This window comes from Cervus elaphus, chromosome 16 (assembly GCF_910594005.1).
Source record: "Cervus elaphus chromosome 16, mCerEla1.1, whole genome shotgun sequence".
Taxonomy (NCBI): Eukaryota; Metazoa; Chordata; class Mammalia; order Artiodactyla; family Cervidae; genus Cervus; species Cervus elaphus.
Window position 1 is genome coordinate 34,542,056 of NC_057830.1, and position 17,449 is coordinate 34,559,504.

At 43.4% G+C, this 17,449-nt stretch overlaps 1 protein-coding gene across 2 annotated transcripts in view; it reads left to right on the forward strand.

The window, feature by feature from the left end:
* The first annotated feature begins 231 nt into the window (after positions 1-231).
* RASEF (RAS and EF-hand domain containing) overlaps positions 232-17,449 on the forward strand; it is a 93,839-nt gene continuing 76,621 nt past the window's right edge. For both annotated transcript variants that reach the window (XM_043870520.1, XM_043870521.1), the window contains exon 1: positions 232-799. In XM_043870520.1, coding sequence (XP_043726455.1) covers positions 369-799 — 431 coding nt within the window. In that variant the 5' untranslated portion in view covers positions 232-368. The remainder of the gene's footprint in view (positions 800-17,449) is intronic.

The following is a 17,449-nucleotide window of genomic DNA, read 5'->3' on the forward strand; positions in this document are numbered from 1 at the left end:
GTGGGAACTGGAGCCGGGCGCTCCTCCTCCCTGGCGGGGCGGAGCCGGGCGCTCTCGTGCCAGTGCGTGCGGCCGCGCAGGGCTCTCAGTCGCGGCAGGCGCTGCTGAGCGGGCCAAGAGTGGCCAGAGGCGCGTTCGCACAGCTCTGGGACTGGCAGAGCCGGCTCAGGTCGGCGCGCGAAGCCGCGTCGGAGCGCACAGTACCGACCCACTCAGGCGCTTCGCCCCGCCCCGACGTCCGCGCCAGTGGCCTAACCTGCCCGACTCGCCGAACTCGCCTCAGCTCCCGGCGGCAGCAGGTGGCCCCGGACTCCCCGCCGTTGCCGCAGCCGAGGTGGGCCACGGGCCCCGGAGCCCTCGCGAGCGGGATGGAGGCGGATGGGGACCTGGAGGAGCTGGCTCGGCTGCGCTCCGTCTTCGCCGCCTGCGACGCGAACCGCTCCGGGCGCCTGGAGCGTGAGGAGTTCCGCGCGTTGTGCGCGGAGTTGCGCGTGCGGCCGGCCGACGCCGAGGCCGTGTTCCAGCGGCTTGACGCCGATCGCGACGGTGCCATCACCTTCCAGGACTTCGCGCGCGGCTTTCGCGGGGCCCGCGGCGGGGGTCCGCCCCGGCGCTGGGGACCGCGGGAGCCCGCGCCCGCCGCGGCCCGGGTGGGGTCCGACCCCGGGTCAGGCGAGCAGGACGAGGGCGACGAGGTCGCGGCGGCGGCTCTGGCCCCTCCCTGGGACCCGGCGAGCTCCGGCCAGGCTTGGCAGGACTTCCAGGAGCGACTCGGGGACGAGGTCAAGTTCATCCCCAGGTAGAGTGTGGTTTGGAGGGCTGGAGGTGGTGGTGGTGTTTCCTGTCCTTCCCGGGACCCTGCCATCTCTCCCCGTTACCTTCGGAGTGTGCAACCCCGTGGACCCTCAGGCTCTCCCTTGTCTCCATTTATTGATTCATTTTAACTTTTCCCAGATGAGAGCTTTTAAGGAACGAGAATCCGCTCAGCTGCAAAGGGCACTTAGTTACACAGGCCAGAGTGTAACCCACAGCGTTCGGAGATTCTTCCGGGACACTGGTTTAGGAGTGCTCCCCAAACCTCAGCGACTTGATTATATCGTCTCCTACTCCTGGCATCCAGGTTGCACCCGCAAGGGCAACCCAGAGCGGTGACCCGGGCCGCTAGCCAATTTGGCATTCTCTATAATAGTTTTTGGTATTTTCTCCTGCTACGTAGAAAACAAAACCTTGGTGTGCATTTATTTTGCTGCACACAAATATTCATCGCTGCTGCATGCTGAGCATTTTACAAGTTCATTCGTTTAATATTCAGAATATTAATTGGACTTTCTTATCTTTGATTGATGGAGCAATTTCAACCTAAAGACGTTAAGGGACTTGTCCAGTTGCTGAAAGAGCAGTATTTGATCCCGGATGTTGTGAACTGAAAAACTCCCACTTTTTATACCACAGAATAAAATGATATAATCACACAATAAGCTACTCTTGTGGCTCTGACAGAAATTGCACAGGATCAAGTTACTTTTCAGGCAAAAGGGGGATGCCTGCAGATTCAGGACTTGGTGGGAAAGATACTCAGGTTTTATTGAGATTAATTTGCATCTGTCTCTGCTTGGAGTCATTGTATGTCTTGAGTCATTCTCACATCTTCCTCGGGCGCTACAAACATCTTACTACTATAAAATGTTTTTCTGCTTTCTGGATTTTCATTGAAATTGTATGGGTCTCTGGCTGTCATTGTTGGGAAGATCTGAAAGGCATCATTTTGGTTGGCAGTTCACATATCTGAGAAGAAGACAGAGAAAAGGAAATAGCCCTGGAAGGCAGCAGTGACCTGGCTCACCCGTTCACAGCTTACACCTGCAGGGCTAGGAGTTCTCACTTCCTCCCCCGCCCAGCTCCTTCTCCCTCCAGTTTGAAAAGTTCAGGCAATACTGGGCATGGAAAGTGACTCACTGCAGTATAAGAGGGATTGTGTAGAGAAAGTGGGTGTGATACCCATCTTTCCCATTATGTACAAATGAGTGAAAATGCAGTGTCTCCATTCAGGGAAGTTAAAAAAAATCTTTGAATAAAAAAATATATATATATATATATATACTTTGAATCAGCTTCCATCTGTAACTTGGTTTGGGTCCAGCTAGGTAAAAAAGGTAACAATATTAAGAATAAGAAAAGGTACACCCACACCATATTTTATACACACACACGCACACACCAAACTACTTTTCAGAGTTGTCAAGTCTCAGCAGCAGATATTTGACTCAGCCTCTAAATGATCAAAATTATTTTGTTAAGGTCAGCATACAACCAGGACTTAATATTATTGGTGGCATTATTCTTATCACAGTGCCTTTCCAATTCTTGAGAACCTATTAAATTTAATGGCACCAGTGTCACCTGATAGTCTTGTGTCCTAAGCCCCACCCCCACCTTCTGTGAGATTAACAAGTACAATATTTGCCTTCCTGTACTTGTTGAAGAACTAAACTGAGTCGCTTCATCTGATTGTTTCTATGGCAGCCATTAGCTGTTTGGGTAAATTGGGTTCCTTCTATTCCACTTCCTCACATAGCTATTCACCTTCTCTTTCTCCCATCCAAACTTGATAAAAATCTATTGTTATTGACAATGCCATTGTCATTATTTTAGCCAAATTAATTCTGCAAACATTATTGAGTGCCTCCTTTGTGCCAACCACTGTCTTAGGTACTGTCCTAGGTCCTTGGAGACAAAGAGCAGGAGACTGTGGTTCATGCCCTCAGGAAGTTCATAGTGTGAGTAAAATGTTTCTCAAAAATTTCCTTAGAGGGCACGTAAAAGCGGAAAAATTATTTGCAGGAAACTCCATGTATTGTGGGCTTCCCCGGTGGCTCAGTGGTTAAGAATCCGTCTGCAGTGTAGGAGTTGCACAAGACTGGGGTTGGATCCCTGGGTCGGGAATATCCCCTGGAGGAGGGCATGGCAACCACTCAAGTATAACTGCCTAGAGAATCCCATGGACAGAGGAGCCTGGCAGGCTACAGTCCAAAGGGTTGCAAAGAGTCAGACGTGACTGAAGCGACTTAGCACGCTACGAATTGTGGGCATAGCCCAATAGACTGCCAGCAAGCAGGAACTTTCTTTGAAGTTTTGAATTTTTATATCAAAAGAGAAGTCATGCATTTGTTCATTTTACTGTATAATATCTTGGGACTTGGTTTAACATAAAATATTATATTTTCTTCCAGAGAAAAAACTGTCTCTGGGAAGGTGTGCCATTTCGCCTGGTGCTTTAATTTCCCTCCTGGCACTCCATCTTCCTCTGGATGGCACCCTGTCCCATGCTTGTCTTTGGGGAGTATTCATGTACAATTTGAGAACAGATATCAGATATAAGAATGTTTGGTTCCTATAGAGGCAAAGCTGGTGGTGGTGATTTCCATTTCAAAGATCATTCAAGCTCTTAGATCAAAATGTTAAGCAAATTTGGGTTAAACTCCTCAGTCATTGATAATTGTGATATTAGAGAAAAATAATTTGTACTGTGAAAGAATAAAAATGGTCTCTGGAATATGTGTTAATACCCTCATCAGTTGGTTTTCTCTTAGAAAACTGAGGGAGTCCTTGTCTTGAAGCCTGGGGAGGGAAGCGTCCTGAGTAGCCACGTGACCTGTTAACCTGAGATGGACATATGTCAATGGTCCAGAGGGTTGGGATGGGCCATTGCCACTTCCTGGTAAGCTGGGAGAAGGTCAGCCGGCAGGTGAAACCAGAATGGGCAAGGCAGTGTAGTTATGTAAGAGAATTCCAGAAGGAGGATTGCATCAGGCCAAGAAAAATTCATGAAGTGGGGAGAGAATGTCTGGGGAGAAATAGAGAGCAGACTTGTAACCACCTAGTGGAGCCAATTTCTGGGGCCACAGGCATTATCTTGGTGAAAGGAAGGTTTTTACACAGTGGGTACTCAATAAATATTTGTTCAGTGTTCTTTAATTCCTTGCTTCATATCCAGAGAATGCAGTTAGTTCATTTTGTATGCATTCTCTTCATTTCTTTTGTTGGTTCCCTCCCTGTATTTGCAAGTTCCTGATGAGAGCTCATATGTCCAGAGATTGGCAAGGGGAGAAGGATACAAGGTGCGCACACGTGTGTGTGTGTGTGCGTGCGTGCATGCATTGACCATTTGACCGAGGAGGGGGCATGGCAGGAATTCATCTCTCTTGTCTAGTCAGAGCCAGAACTTTTCAGAGTGTTCTCAGTTCCATCTGTAGAAATTTTGAGTGTCATTTGTGGACTGATTAACTTCAATAATTTAGAACCCCACATTCTCATAAACAGAAGCACGAGGGTTCAGCTGGCACCAGAACCACAGTGGACTTGTGTACAGGCACGAGTTTTGGCAGTTGTTTTGCAACTTGTTGGCACAAGTTTTGCCATAGTATTATTTTTTTTTCTATTTTTTTTCATTTATTTTTATTCGTTGGAGGCTAATTACTTTACAATATTGTAGTGGTTTTTGCCGTACATTGACATGAATCAGCCATGGATTTACATGTGTTCCCCATCCCGGTCCCCACTCCCGCCTCCCTCTCCATCCCATCCCTTTAGGTCTTCCCAGTGCACCAGCCCTGAGCACCTGTCCATGCATCCAACCTGGGCTGGTGATCTGTTTCACCCTTGATAGTATACTTGTTTCAATGCTGTTCTCTCAGAACATCCCACCCTTGTCTTCTCCCACAGAGTCTGAAAGTCTGTTGTGTACATCTGTGTCTCTTTTTCTGTTTTGCATATAGGGTTATCGTTACCATCTTTTTATTTTATTTTTATTTTTTAATCTTTTTTAATTAATTTATTTTTTAATTGAGGGATAATGGCTTTATAGAATTTTGCTGTTTTCTGTCAAACCTCAACATGAATCAGCCATCAGTAGAAGCATATCTTTAATGAAGCAGTAAGAATTTTTAATTTTATTTAACTCTCATTCAATTTAAGTGCATTTTACCTAAAATGCCTATAGACCAATGATTTTATTTTATTTTATTTTTTCTGTTTGTTTAAATCAAGTATTCTTTTTTTTTCATTTATTTTTATTTGTTAGAGGCTAATTACTTTACAATATTGTAGTGGTTTTTGCCATACAGTGACATGAATCAGCCATGGATTTACATGTGTTCCCCATCCCGATCCCCCCTCCCACCTCCCTCTCCATCCCATCCCCCTGGGTCTTCGCAGTGCACCAGCCCTGAGCACCTGTCTCATTCAACCAACCTGGGCTGGTGATCTGTTTCACCCTTGATAGTGTACTTGTTTCAATGCTGTTCTCTCTGAACATCCCACCCTCACCTTCTCCCACAGAGTCTAAAATCTGTTCTGTACATCTGTGTCTCTTTTTCTGTTTTGCATATAGGGTTATCGTTACCATCTTTTTAAATTCCACATATATGCGTTAGTATACTGTATTGGTCTTTATCTTTCTGGCTTACTTCACTCTGTATAATCGGCTCCAGTTTCATCCATCTCATTAGAACTGATTCAAATGAATTCTTTTTAATGGTTGAGTAATATTCCATTGTGTATATGTACCACAGCTTCCTTATCTATTCGTCTGCTGATGGGCATCTAGGTTGCTTCCATGTCCTGGCTATTATAAACAGTGCTGCCATGAACATTGGGGTGCACGTGTCTCTTTCAGATCTGGTTTCCTCAGTGTGTATGCCCAGCAGTGGGATTGCTGGGTCATATGGCAGTTCTATTTCCAGTTTTTTAAGAAATCTCCACACTGTTCTCCATAGTGGTTGTACTAGTTTGCATTCCCACCAACAGTGTAAGAGGGTTCCCTTTTCTCCACACCCTCTCCAGCATTTATTGCTTGTAGACTTTTGGATAGCAGCCATCCTGACTGGCATGTAATGGTACCTCATTGTGGTTTTGATCTGCATTTCTCTGATAATGAGTGATGTTGAGCATCTTTTCATGTGTTTGTTAACCATCTGTATGTCTTCTTTGGAGAAATGTCTGTTTAGTTCTTTGGCCCACTTTTCTATTGGGTCATTTATTTTTCTGGAATTGAGCTGCAGGAGTTGCTTGTATATTTTTGAGATTAATCCTTTGTCTGTTTCTTCATTTGTGATTATTTTCTCCCATTCTGATGGCTGTCTTTTCACCTTGCTTGTAGTTTCCTTTGTTGTGCAAAAGCTTTTAAGTTTAATTAGGTCCCATTTGTTTATTTTTGCTTTTATTCCCAATATTCTTGGAGGTGGGTCATAGAGGATCCTGCTGTGATTTATGTCAGATAGTGTTTTGCCTATGTTCTCCTCTAGGAGTTTTATAGTTTCTGGTCTTATATTTAGATCTTTAATCCATTTTGAGTTTATTTTTGTGTATGGTGTTAGAAAGTGTTCTAGTTTCATTCTTCTACAAGTGGTTGACCAGTTTTCCCAGCACCACTTGTTAAAGAGGTTGTCTTTTTTCCATGGTATATCCTTGCCTCCTTTGTCAAAGATCATGTGTCCATAGGTACGTGGATTTATCTCTGGGCTTTCTGTTTTGTCCCACTGATCTATATTTCTGTCTTTGTGCCAGTACCATCTGTCTTGATGACTGTATTGCCACAGTATTTAGAGCAGACCCAGAGTGGGTGCCTCTGGTGTAATAGGGTTTTGCACAGCTGATGACCTGCCAGACAGGGTTAGGCTGGGATTTGTTCAGGCACCAAAATTATACCCACGTGGTCAGTTGTTTCACATGGTCTGTGCCCTTTCTACATGCACAGTGTTGAAGAAGTCTTTTGTCGAATGATTTAGAAACAAGAAATTTAATTGAGAAGAACCAAAACTACCCACATGTGAACTGTTACGTGGATCATCAAAACAGTTTGCTTCAGCATGTCTGTATAACTATGAGGATGACAACTAAAATGGAGTGGAAATACAACAGCTGACGCCAATCCCATTTGACTTGTAGGACAAAGCTACAGCAGGCAGAGGCATACTTTTCTTTATATTTCCCTTTCTTGGGGTCCACTTTAGGGCTGTGATCATCTTCTTTTGTAACAGTGCAGTTGCCTCCTAAGCCCACTTCACCACTTCATGATATGATGCTTGGCAAGATGGAAATGGGAGAGGAGAGAGGGATGCCCAGAGAGAGGTAAACCCAGGGAGAGGGCTGGAGACCCAGCATGAGGAGGGCAGGGTGACTGGAGGCAGGAGACCAGCAGACAGATGGAGAGACAGTTATTGATTAGATTGATTAGATGACTGATTAGAGAGTGCCTCAGTTTCCCCTCTCTTTCCACTCAGTGTGCTTCTGGCCCTGAGTCAGCTTGAGGTGCGAGAGTTAAATTAGCTCTTCTCTGCTTGAGCGCAGCTCTTAAAAGTATCTTCCATATGTGAGCATCTGGTGCTTTGGATGGCGTTTGTAGTGTTTAAAGATAAACATATTTGTCACTCATGTGACCAATCATGTCTGGTGTTCATCCAGAAGTAAAGATTTGCTCTAGCCTTGAGGTACCAGACTGGGTTGGACCTCAGTCCTGGAAGACGTTCAGAGATATTTTTGACTGTGTGTGATGCTTACCTTTGGCACTAACTTTGGGGACTGTCAGTGCTAGCCACAAGCTTTCCAGAGGTTTTCTGACTTTTCTTCATTCAGAACTGGGAGAGTGTGTGTGTGTGTGTGTGTGTGTGTGTGTGTGTGTGTGTGTGTGTGTGTGGTGTTGTTTCTGTTTAGACACTAAGTCATATCTGACTCTTCTGCGACCCCATAGTCTGTAGCCCTGCCAGGCTCCTCTGTCCATGGGGTTTCCCAGGCAAGAATACTGGGGTGAGTTTTCATTTCCTTCTCCAGGGGTCTTCCCAACTCAGGGATCAAACTGGCATCTCCTGCATTGGCAGGCAAATTCTTTACCACTGAGCCACCTGGGAAGCCCGTGTGTGTGTGTGTGTATAATACATATATTTTATATATTTTATGTGCCTGTATGTCTCTATATAGATTATATATGTCTTTATTTCTAACTGTTGCTTGTCTGTTGCTTTTTGTTTTTTCTCTTCACAATTATCTGTGTTATTACCCTACTACTGAGTGGGAGAAACCTGTCTGTTACAACCACAGCCCTTCATTGAACCTTCCAAACCTTACTCCTGGGCCCGGCAGGTGTCTCTGTGTGGCTTACCTTTTATGATCTCTGCTTGCTGGTGGTGGCCCCTTCTGGTTCTGATATTGGAATTTCATCTCAGGGTAGTTTCTTTTTGGCCTCCTGGCCCCAGAAAGGTATTCTGGCCTTCCCAGCCTTAGAGGACGGCCAGCTTTGGCCGTATGGACAGGGGGCTGCTCTGAACCTCAGCTCTCACTGACTGTTCAAAGCACTACTGTCAGGTTTTGAGGAGAGATTGTTTGCTCTGCCCTTATGATGTAGGTACTAAGTAAAATGCCTGAGACGGGATACCATTGGAAGACTACTCTCCAAGAACTACAGACTCTCTCTAGCTTGTCTTTTAGCCTGAATTTTTCATTTACTCCTCTCCTAAATCATTGTTGAAATTCAGTCATGCTACTCCTATCACTTTGAGTGTGTAAAACCTGTTTCTGGATTTCTTCCCAGGCTATATGATTTGATTTTATTTGTAAAACAGAAGTAGCCAAATTTGGCTAATCTTCCTGGAATGGAAGCATAGAGGCCGATGGCAGAGCCTTTAGATGATGGTGAGGTTAGGGTGCCAAGGTGATTCCGATGTCTGCATTTTTCTCCTAAGAGGATATACACAAGATACTTTCTTGCTTCCCGTATAGCTTGTTAAAGCTTAATTGTACCTGACTGCAGTCTATTGTTGGAGGGAAGAAATGGGAAGAGACGATTTATCATGGGTATTTGGGCTGCTCCTATCTAACTCTCTTTGTCTCATATCAGGTTTTAAAATGGGAAGTAAACACTGTTTCCCAGAGGAAAGTTGTAATGACGGAATGACATGTATGATTTCTTTGATATTAGTTCCTCAAAAAAAAAGTTTCATTGCTTCAACTGGTAAATATGTGGGGTCTTCAAAATTATAATTGCTTCTGTCAGAGTAATTATAAAAAGAGAAAGGTGAATTTTAACTCTTGAGGCCTTCGTCTATATGCCTTATAAAAGCAAGACATATAGATGCAGTAGCTCAGGCATGTTTCTTTCATTCTTTCTCTAATTCCCCCAGTATTCATGTGCTTGCCAGTGTCCCAGGCACTAGAGAGACTCCCTTGCAGACCTGACCCTGATCTTCAAGGAGCTTATTGTCTCACCTTTTTGAATACCTAGGAGTTTCTGACACCCAAAGGAGCTGAGATGCAGTATAATAAATGCAGAAAAATGCCTCTGGGCACATCTCCAAAATGTAGACATTTCATGGCAAGAGTGTTTCTCAAATTGGGGGCCCTTTGGGTCTTTACATGTGTGCTTGGGAATCTTAGAAGACTAAACAGTTTTGTTTTCATTTTATGTTATCATCATCTGATAATATAAAACAAATTAAGTTGAGCCGGTTTGGAATCACCTAGATGACTGTGACGTGACAGATTTGACTGTTTCAGAACCTGCCTCTGTGGCGTTTAGGGTTGTATGGCATCCACACCACTCTGTTCCTTGTCTTGGGCTGGTGAGGCAGGCACAGCTGTGGGCCTAGTGTAGATGATGTGTCCGTGTAAATTGAAAGTGACCAGCAACACAGAGGGCTGGGTTGTCTGCGTTCTCAGTCAAAAAGTGATTGGGGAACAGGGTTTTGATCCTGTGAGTGTGGCCGGAGAGTGCCCCACGCAGGCTTCCAGGGCCATAATGCTAGTGGCTTTGGGGCTGTGGTTTCAGTAGTGGAGTGTCCCTTGTCAGGTTAAATAAATGTTACTCATTCTTACTCCCTTGATTTTCCAAACATGTGTTGGTCACATAAATGCTTGGGAGCTGTAAGGATAAGGAGTTTATATCTGGTTCATGTTTGTTCATAGTTAAGTAACATGATATAAACAACATTTATGTCACCTATAGAATCCATAGGAGACATTTTCTTTAGTAAGGCCTACATGTTTATCAAGTGGGAGAAATACTGTTCCAAAAGGACTTGAAATCCTCAAGAACTTTACAAGGTGGAAAACATTAGCTTCCCTGGTTTTCATTGCATATCAATCTTGTCTGTCATTTAAATTGAAGGCATAATACAAACCAGCAATCCCACTGCTGGGCATACACACCGAAGAAACCAGAACTGAAAGAGACACGTGCACCCCAGTGTTCATCGCAGCACTGTTTACAATAGCCAGGGCATGGAAGCAACCTAGATGTCCATCAGCAGATGAATGGATAGGAAAGCTGTGGTACCTATACACAATGGAATATTACTCAGCCATTAGAAAGAATGCATTTGAATCAGTTCTAATGAGGTGGATGAAACTGGAGCCTATTATACAGACTGAAGTAAGTCAGCAAGAAAAACACCAATACAGTATACTAACGCATATATGTGGAATTTAGAAAGATGGTAACAATAACCCTATATGCGAGACAGAAAAAGAGACACAGATGTAAACAACAGGCTTTTGGACTCTATGGGAGAAGGCGAGGGTGGGATGATTTGAGAGAATAGCATTGAAACATGTATATTATCATGTGTGAAATAGATCGCCAGGTCAGGTTCAATGCATGAGACAGGGTGCTCAGGGCTGGTGCACTGGGATGACCCAGCGGGGTGGGATGGGGAGGGAGGTGGGAGGGGGGTTCAGGATGGGGCACACGTGTACACCCATGGCTGATTCATGTCAGTGTATGACAAAAACTACTACAATATTGTAATTAGCCTCCAATTAAAATAAATTAAATAATTAAAAAATAATAAATTGAAGGCATAATATCAGTACTGTGGAAGAAGTTCAACTTAAATTGCTCTCAGTCTTAAGGATCATCTTTGTTATTTGCCCAAAGAAGAAACTCTTCTTGCCTTTTTCCTATGTCATTCATTCACTGTTTCATTTAAAACACTTTTGTAATCCATGTGTGCCTGGGACTGCACTAGAAACTGGGTGCTTTAAAATTGTATCCAGTCAAAAAATCAGAGTTTCTTGGCCAGTTGCTCTCTCTCCAGAGGTGATGGCACCAGGGAATGTAATGAAGAGGGAAAATCACAAAGTCTGGGTCCAGCTCTCAGTGGGAGTCAGGAAACAAGCAGATGAACCAAATTCAGGGAGTTTATTCTTCTCTTTAGTAGAGCAGTTATCTTGTGTGTTAGTGTTACAGTTCCAACAAGAGAGACTCTCGGCTCTGATCAGATTATCTCCTCAGTCCCTCTGGTGGACTGTGGCTGATGTGATGGACTGGGAGCTCACAGACACCAAGGCCTCCGGGGTTAGGCAGGTAACATTGCCCCGGTGGAATGGAGTTGGGGCCCAGTACCCACCTCTGCATCATCTGCCAGGAGTACAGACACACATGCTGCCATGCAGGAGATAGGCCTGGTGTTGTCACTGATGCCAACTTACAAAGGATGGTAAGATATCCAGATTTTATGTAGGAATTTCCAATTTTGTGTTCTCTGTGAAGGACAGAGCGCAAAAGTGGGGAAGATACTTTTCCTAGTTTGCAGCCCCTGTTTCCTACCTGAGAACGTGCACTGGTAAGTTCAAGTGTCAGATGTCATCTTTGCTTTGAAGGTCGTGTTGACGTGAACGTGTGGTTCCATGGCATTCTAACTTAGAACCTTAGCCATGGCTACTTCTTCCCTGTCCAAGTTTGTGGGATAGTGTTTTGACCCAAAGGTAGCCTATCTTTATTCTCTTTTTTGTTCTTGCGTGTTCTTGTACTTTCCTGAGTTACCAGGTTCAGGCTTATCAGATGTTACTGTGCAGTATTTTCTATCTCCTGATTATGCTGCTCTGTAAGTGTGTCCCTGGGGGAGGAGGGCTGAGCTCTAAAAGCACTGAGATGTCCAAAACACCTTTTACCCTGATGTCTTTCCTTCTCGTCATTTGAAGCTGAAAGTGTTTGTCACAAATTTAAGACATGAAAAAAAATCAATTGGCATGGAATAAAAATAAGGGAATTTAGTGATAAGAGGTTATATTTTCTAGTAACACAGTGGTATTTCCTTTCATTATTGGAATATTTTGTCCTTCAGTCAAAAAAGATTTTTGTGAGGATGAAAAGGTGCTCATCACTAATCATCAGAGAAATGCAGATCAAAACTGCAATAGATCATGTTGATGTTTGATAGAAACCAGCACAGTACTGTAAATCAATTATCCATCAATTTAAAATAAGTTTTTTTTAATTGTAATGGAATATTGCCACTTATTGGCTGTTATCAAAAAAACAAAATTATAAGTGCTAGTGAGAATGTAGAGAAATTGCGACCCTTGTATATTGTTGGTGGGAATGTAAATTGGTGCAGCCACTATGGAAAATGGTATGAAGGTTCCTCAGAAAAGTACAAATAGAACTGCCATATGGTCCAGCAATCTCATTTCTGCATGTATATCCAAAAAAATTGAAATCAGAATCTTGACGAGATATCCGCACTCCTGTGATCATTGCAGCACTAGTGACAATAGCCAGCAGGTGCAAATAGCTCACATGCCCATTGACAGATGAATGAATAAAGAAAATGTGGTGTATACTTACAATGGAAAATTACTCAGCTATACATAAAGAAGGAATTTCTGCAGTATGTGATAATCCAGATGGACCTGAGGACACTATGCTGAGTGAAGTAAGCCAGTCACAGAAGGACAAATAATGTACAGTTCCACTTATCTGAGGTATCTAAAGTAGACAACTTTTAGAAAGTAGAATGGTGATTGCCAGGGGCTGGGGGATTAGGAAATGAAGAGCTGCTGTTCAGTGGGTTATGGAACTTCAGTCCTTCAACATGGAAAAGGCTCTACAGATCTGCATGAAAATAGGCATGTAGGCAACAACACTGTACACTTAAAGTTTGTGAAGAACGTAGATTTATGTTATATGCTTCTTAACCACAAGAAAAGCAAACATGTAGAATGTAAAACTTCTTTTTTTACAGAGGTAAGAGATCTGGATAGCTACAAAGGCTCTATGTCTCATATCTACTTGGATCAGTCCTGAATATAGTCTCCCTCAAGGGTTGCCCCTTAAATGTACTCACACCTGTCATTTTTAGGTAACCGAGCAGAAACATTTGTGATAATGATGCATTCTGAGTGCTCCTTCCCACCACACATACTGAAAGCAACCACTCTCTTCAATTTTAGTTTTGGGGGACATTTTATGGGAATGTTAAGCCATGATACCCCTTCGTGAGCATTACAATTATGGAGCATGCTCAAGCGACCATTTTCTTATAATGGTGCCTCTAACCTAGAGTGTTTTTTTGTTTTTTTGTTTTTTTTTTTAATGTCTGGTTAGAAAACAAACAAGCATAAATCAGTTCTTTATTCTGAATCCAGATGCAGTGGTGGAAGTCTCACCTGCTATAAGCCTCCTGTGACTGCCTGGTCCCAAAGTGGAGGAGTGGTGGGAGGTTGTGGCAGGAGGTGCCGGCCTGTTGCTCATCTCCTTGGGCATGATGGCTGTGGTTTTGTCTCCTGGTGTGACCTCATACTTCTTGCTTCTGTAGAACAGAGTGACATTCTGCCCTGGCTGAGGTGGAAGACTTCTTGAGGAGTCAACCAACGTTTGCTTAGAAACTCCATGTTTTTATGATTCAGCAATCCCACTGCTGGGTATACACACCAAGGAAACCAGAATTGAAAGAGACACATGTACGCTAGTGTTCATCACAGTACTGTTTACAATAGCTAGGACATGGAAGCAACCTAGATGTCCATCAGCAGACGAATGGATAAGAAAGTTGTGATGCATATACACAGTGGAATATTACTCAGATATTAAAAAGAATGCATTTGAATCAGTTCTAATGAGGTGGATGAAACTGGAGCCTATTATACAGAGTGAAGTAAGTCAGAAAGAAAAACACCAATACAGTGTACTAAAGCATATATATGGAATTTAGAAAGATGGTAACAACGACCCTATATGCAAGACAGGAAAAGAGACACAGATATAAAGAACAGAGTTTTGAACTCTGGGGGAAGGCAAGGTGGGATGATTTGATAGAATAGCATTGAAACACATATGTTACCATATGTGACATAGGTGACCAGTCCAAGTTCTATGCATGAAACGGGGCACTCAAAGCCAGTGCTCTGGGATGGCCCAGAAGGATGGGATAGGGAAGGAGGTGGGAGGGGGGTTCAGGATGGGAGACACATGTACACCTGAGGCTGATTCTTGTCATTGTATGGCAAAAATTACCACAATATTGTAAAGTAATTAGCCTCCAATTAAATAAATTAATTAAAAAAAATACAGATTCCTGGATCTCCTCTCAGACTTGACAATATAAATATCTAAAGACAAAAAAAAAAGAAAATCCATGTTTTAAGACATTCGTATGCCATGTTTTGTAACGGACTTGCCATAAACTAGTGTTCATGTTTGTGATCCAGATATGTTTTCTTTTCCTCCTTGGCAATCTGTTGGCATGGCATGTACTTCAGTCTGGCATATATAGTTAGATTGGGGATGTTAATGAATGAAGTATAGTCACGCATTTCTGCTCTAGCAGAGTATCTGTATTTCAGAAGAACCTGATGTTCTGCAAACACACAAAGGATGTGTGAGGGAGAAAATAGGGTTGGGGCCAGTCTCTCCTTATCTATACAGATTTGCATCCATAAAACTCAAAAAAATAAAATAATAGCACAATTTTAAAAAGTCACAGTAGATGCCTAGTAGAAACATGCAACAGTCCAGAATATCAATACAGAAAAACTGTTAATGTTTTAAACAATGAAAGTATAGCATTTTGCAGTTTATTTTTTTAGGTGAAGGTAGCTTCATTGATGGAGGTATATGGGTTGTGGTTGCTGAGTTATGGGGACAAGACAAAATGCAGAAAGCAAGTGGACAGTTTGTGCCAAGAAGACCCCAGGGAGTGGGCATCGTGTCTAACACCATGTCCACTTGCAGCCAGCTGCCTTCAGCTGCGGTAATGGGCTTGCATTGGGTGGCTGTTACCTGGGCGCAGAGCATTGACGTGCTGGGAAATGCAACTTCCGGTTCTGCATCATTCACCTACTAATGTAGGGGAGAGCTAATTGATGCTGTAGGAACATGCACTGTGTCTGAGCAGTCCTAGTCATGAGTACAACTTCATGGGAGACTAAAGCAAGGCACCAAGCCAAAAATGGGGGTTAGATTGATTCTGTGTGTATGAGTCCAGAGGTTTTACATTGGTCTAAAAGGATTCGACTGAGCAACTGAACTGAACTGAACTGAAAAGGATAATGCATTGCCTGTCTGCCGAAAGGTTACAGTGAATAAGCTGTCATCAGGCGAATAGATATCAGTCCACAAAAGTCCACAGATCTATTAGATAGGCTGTTACAATCCTAATGAACCCTGATGAGAATTTTTGTAATATTATGTTGTAGGTGAGCATTTGGATCATTAAAAAGTGACCTATTCTGTTGAGTAATATTTAAAATTAAGGTTCTTATTCAACAACTGAATAATAATTCAGTTCTTATTGAATTCAATTTTGATTCAACTGTTTTAAGCAATGCTAGCATATATTCACTGTGAAGCTGGTACATTTGTTTATGTGATTAACCCCAGTGAAAGTACAGTGGTATAAGCCACTGTGTTAGTAGGCTTCACCAAAGGAATAGAGCCAATAAGATGTAGTGGCTAGGGGACAGTATGGGGAGTGTGGGGGGAGCAAGAGGGGCAGGGTTGGATTTGTTTTGAGGAATTGGCTCACACCAGTGTGGAGGCTGGCAGGTCTATAATCTGCAGGGTAGACCAGCAGACGGGAGCCCTAGAGACAAGCTGATACAACAGCCCAAGGCAGTGGGCTGGCAGAGTTACCTCTTCCTTGGGGGTACTCAGTCTTCATTTAAAGGTCTTCAACTCATTGGATGAAGCCTGCCCACATTCTGGAGGGTAATCTACTGTACTCAAAGTCTTAACAGATTGAAATGTTAATCTCGTGTACAAAACACCTTCATGAAGCAATTATCCTTCAATTAAAAATAAATTTAATTTAAAAAGGACCTTCATAGCAACATCCAGACATGTATAACCAAGTATTTAAGCACTGCAGCCTAACCAAGTTGCCACATAAAATTAACCATTGTAGCTACTAAAAAAAAGTTCTCCGGATACTCTGTTTTTGCGATCCCCTGTTTTATGGGAATCACCTCTGGAGAGATCAGAGAGCCTTTTTTATTGCTTCCAACTTATAAAATGTGCGAAATTTTCAAATATTTGTTTAAATCTGAAAAAAAATCCCACATACATTATATTCCCCTCGTACTGTTTCCAAATGCCTAAACACTTCCAATTTTCTGGGGCAGCTTTAAAATTTATTAACATTTTTCTATCTGCCAAGGAAAGGCTTTGCCTCCTTGTGTTCATGGCTCCCAGATGACCCCCTGGGAGAAGAGGGTTTATTCACCCTGGTGTCTACCCCTCCATGCTCACCCTCCAGTCTCACTCATTAAAATGTCCGTAACCTCACTGAGCCCCTCATGGAAGACACATCTTGAATTTAAGCAGCCTCAGTCGTCTGGCAAGTCACAGCAGCACTTCCCATTGCTACACTTCCCCAGGCAAATGAACTGCCTGCTCCCTTCCTTTATTCCCTTCCCTCCTCCCTCCCTTCTGCATAAACTGTGGGAAAAGCACTGTGCTCCAAAGTCCAAAGATGATGTTTGAATGAGTAACAGTACAAAACTCTGTAGGGTAGGAGCAGTTCTTACTTTACTGTCCCCAACTACTAGTTCATGTCCCTGAGTTGGTAGCTTAATAACAGGGGTGCAATCCGAGAGGCATAGGGAAGCCCAGAATGTTCCACCAGATCTAGGTCCTAAAATTCAACCATAAGAAAGCGATGAGCTCCATGCTCAGATTCCCAGGACCAGGCACTATTCCGCTCCCAGGAGCTTGGCAGACACTGATTTTTAAATCATGTCTTTTCTCTGCAGCTTGAGGCCTCAGACCAGGGGCATTGGCCACCCCTGGGAGCTTCTCTAGCAATGCAGACACTAGGTCCCACCACAGACTTACTGAAGCATCTGTGCTTTAACAAGGTCCCTGGGTGATCGGTATGTCTTAAACTCTGATAAAGAAATGAGAAGTGAGAGTGTGGAATTTGGTCAAGAATTCCTGTTAAAAAGATAAAGGGGCTTCCCTGGTGGTCCAGTTAAGAGTCCACTTTCAATACAGGGGACATTGGTTTGATCCCTGGTCTGGGAGGATCCCCGATGCCATGGAGCAACTAAGCCCATGTGCCACAACTACTGAGCCCATGCTTTAGTGCCATTAGATGCAACTACTGAAACCTGCATGCCCTAGAGCCTGTGCTCCACAACAATGAGAAACCCATGCATCACAACTAGAGGGTAGCACCCACTC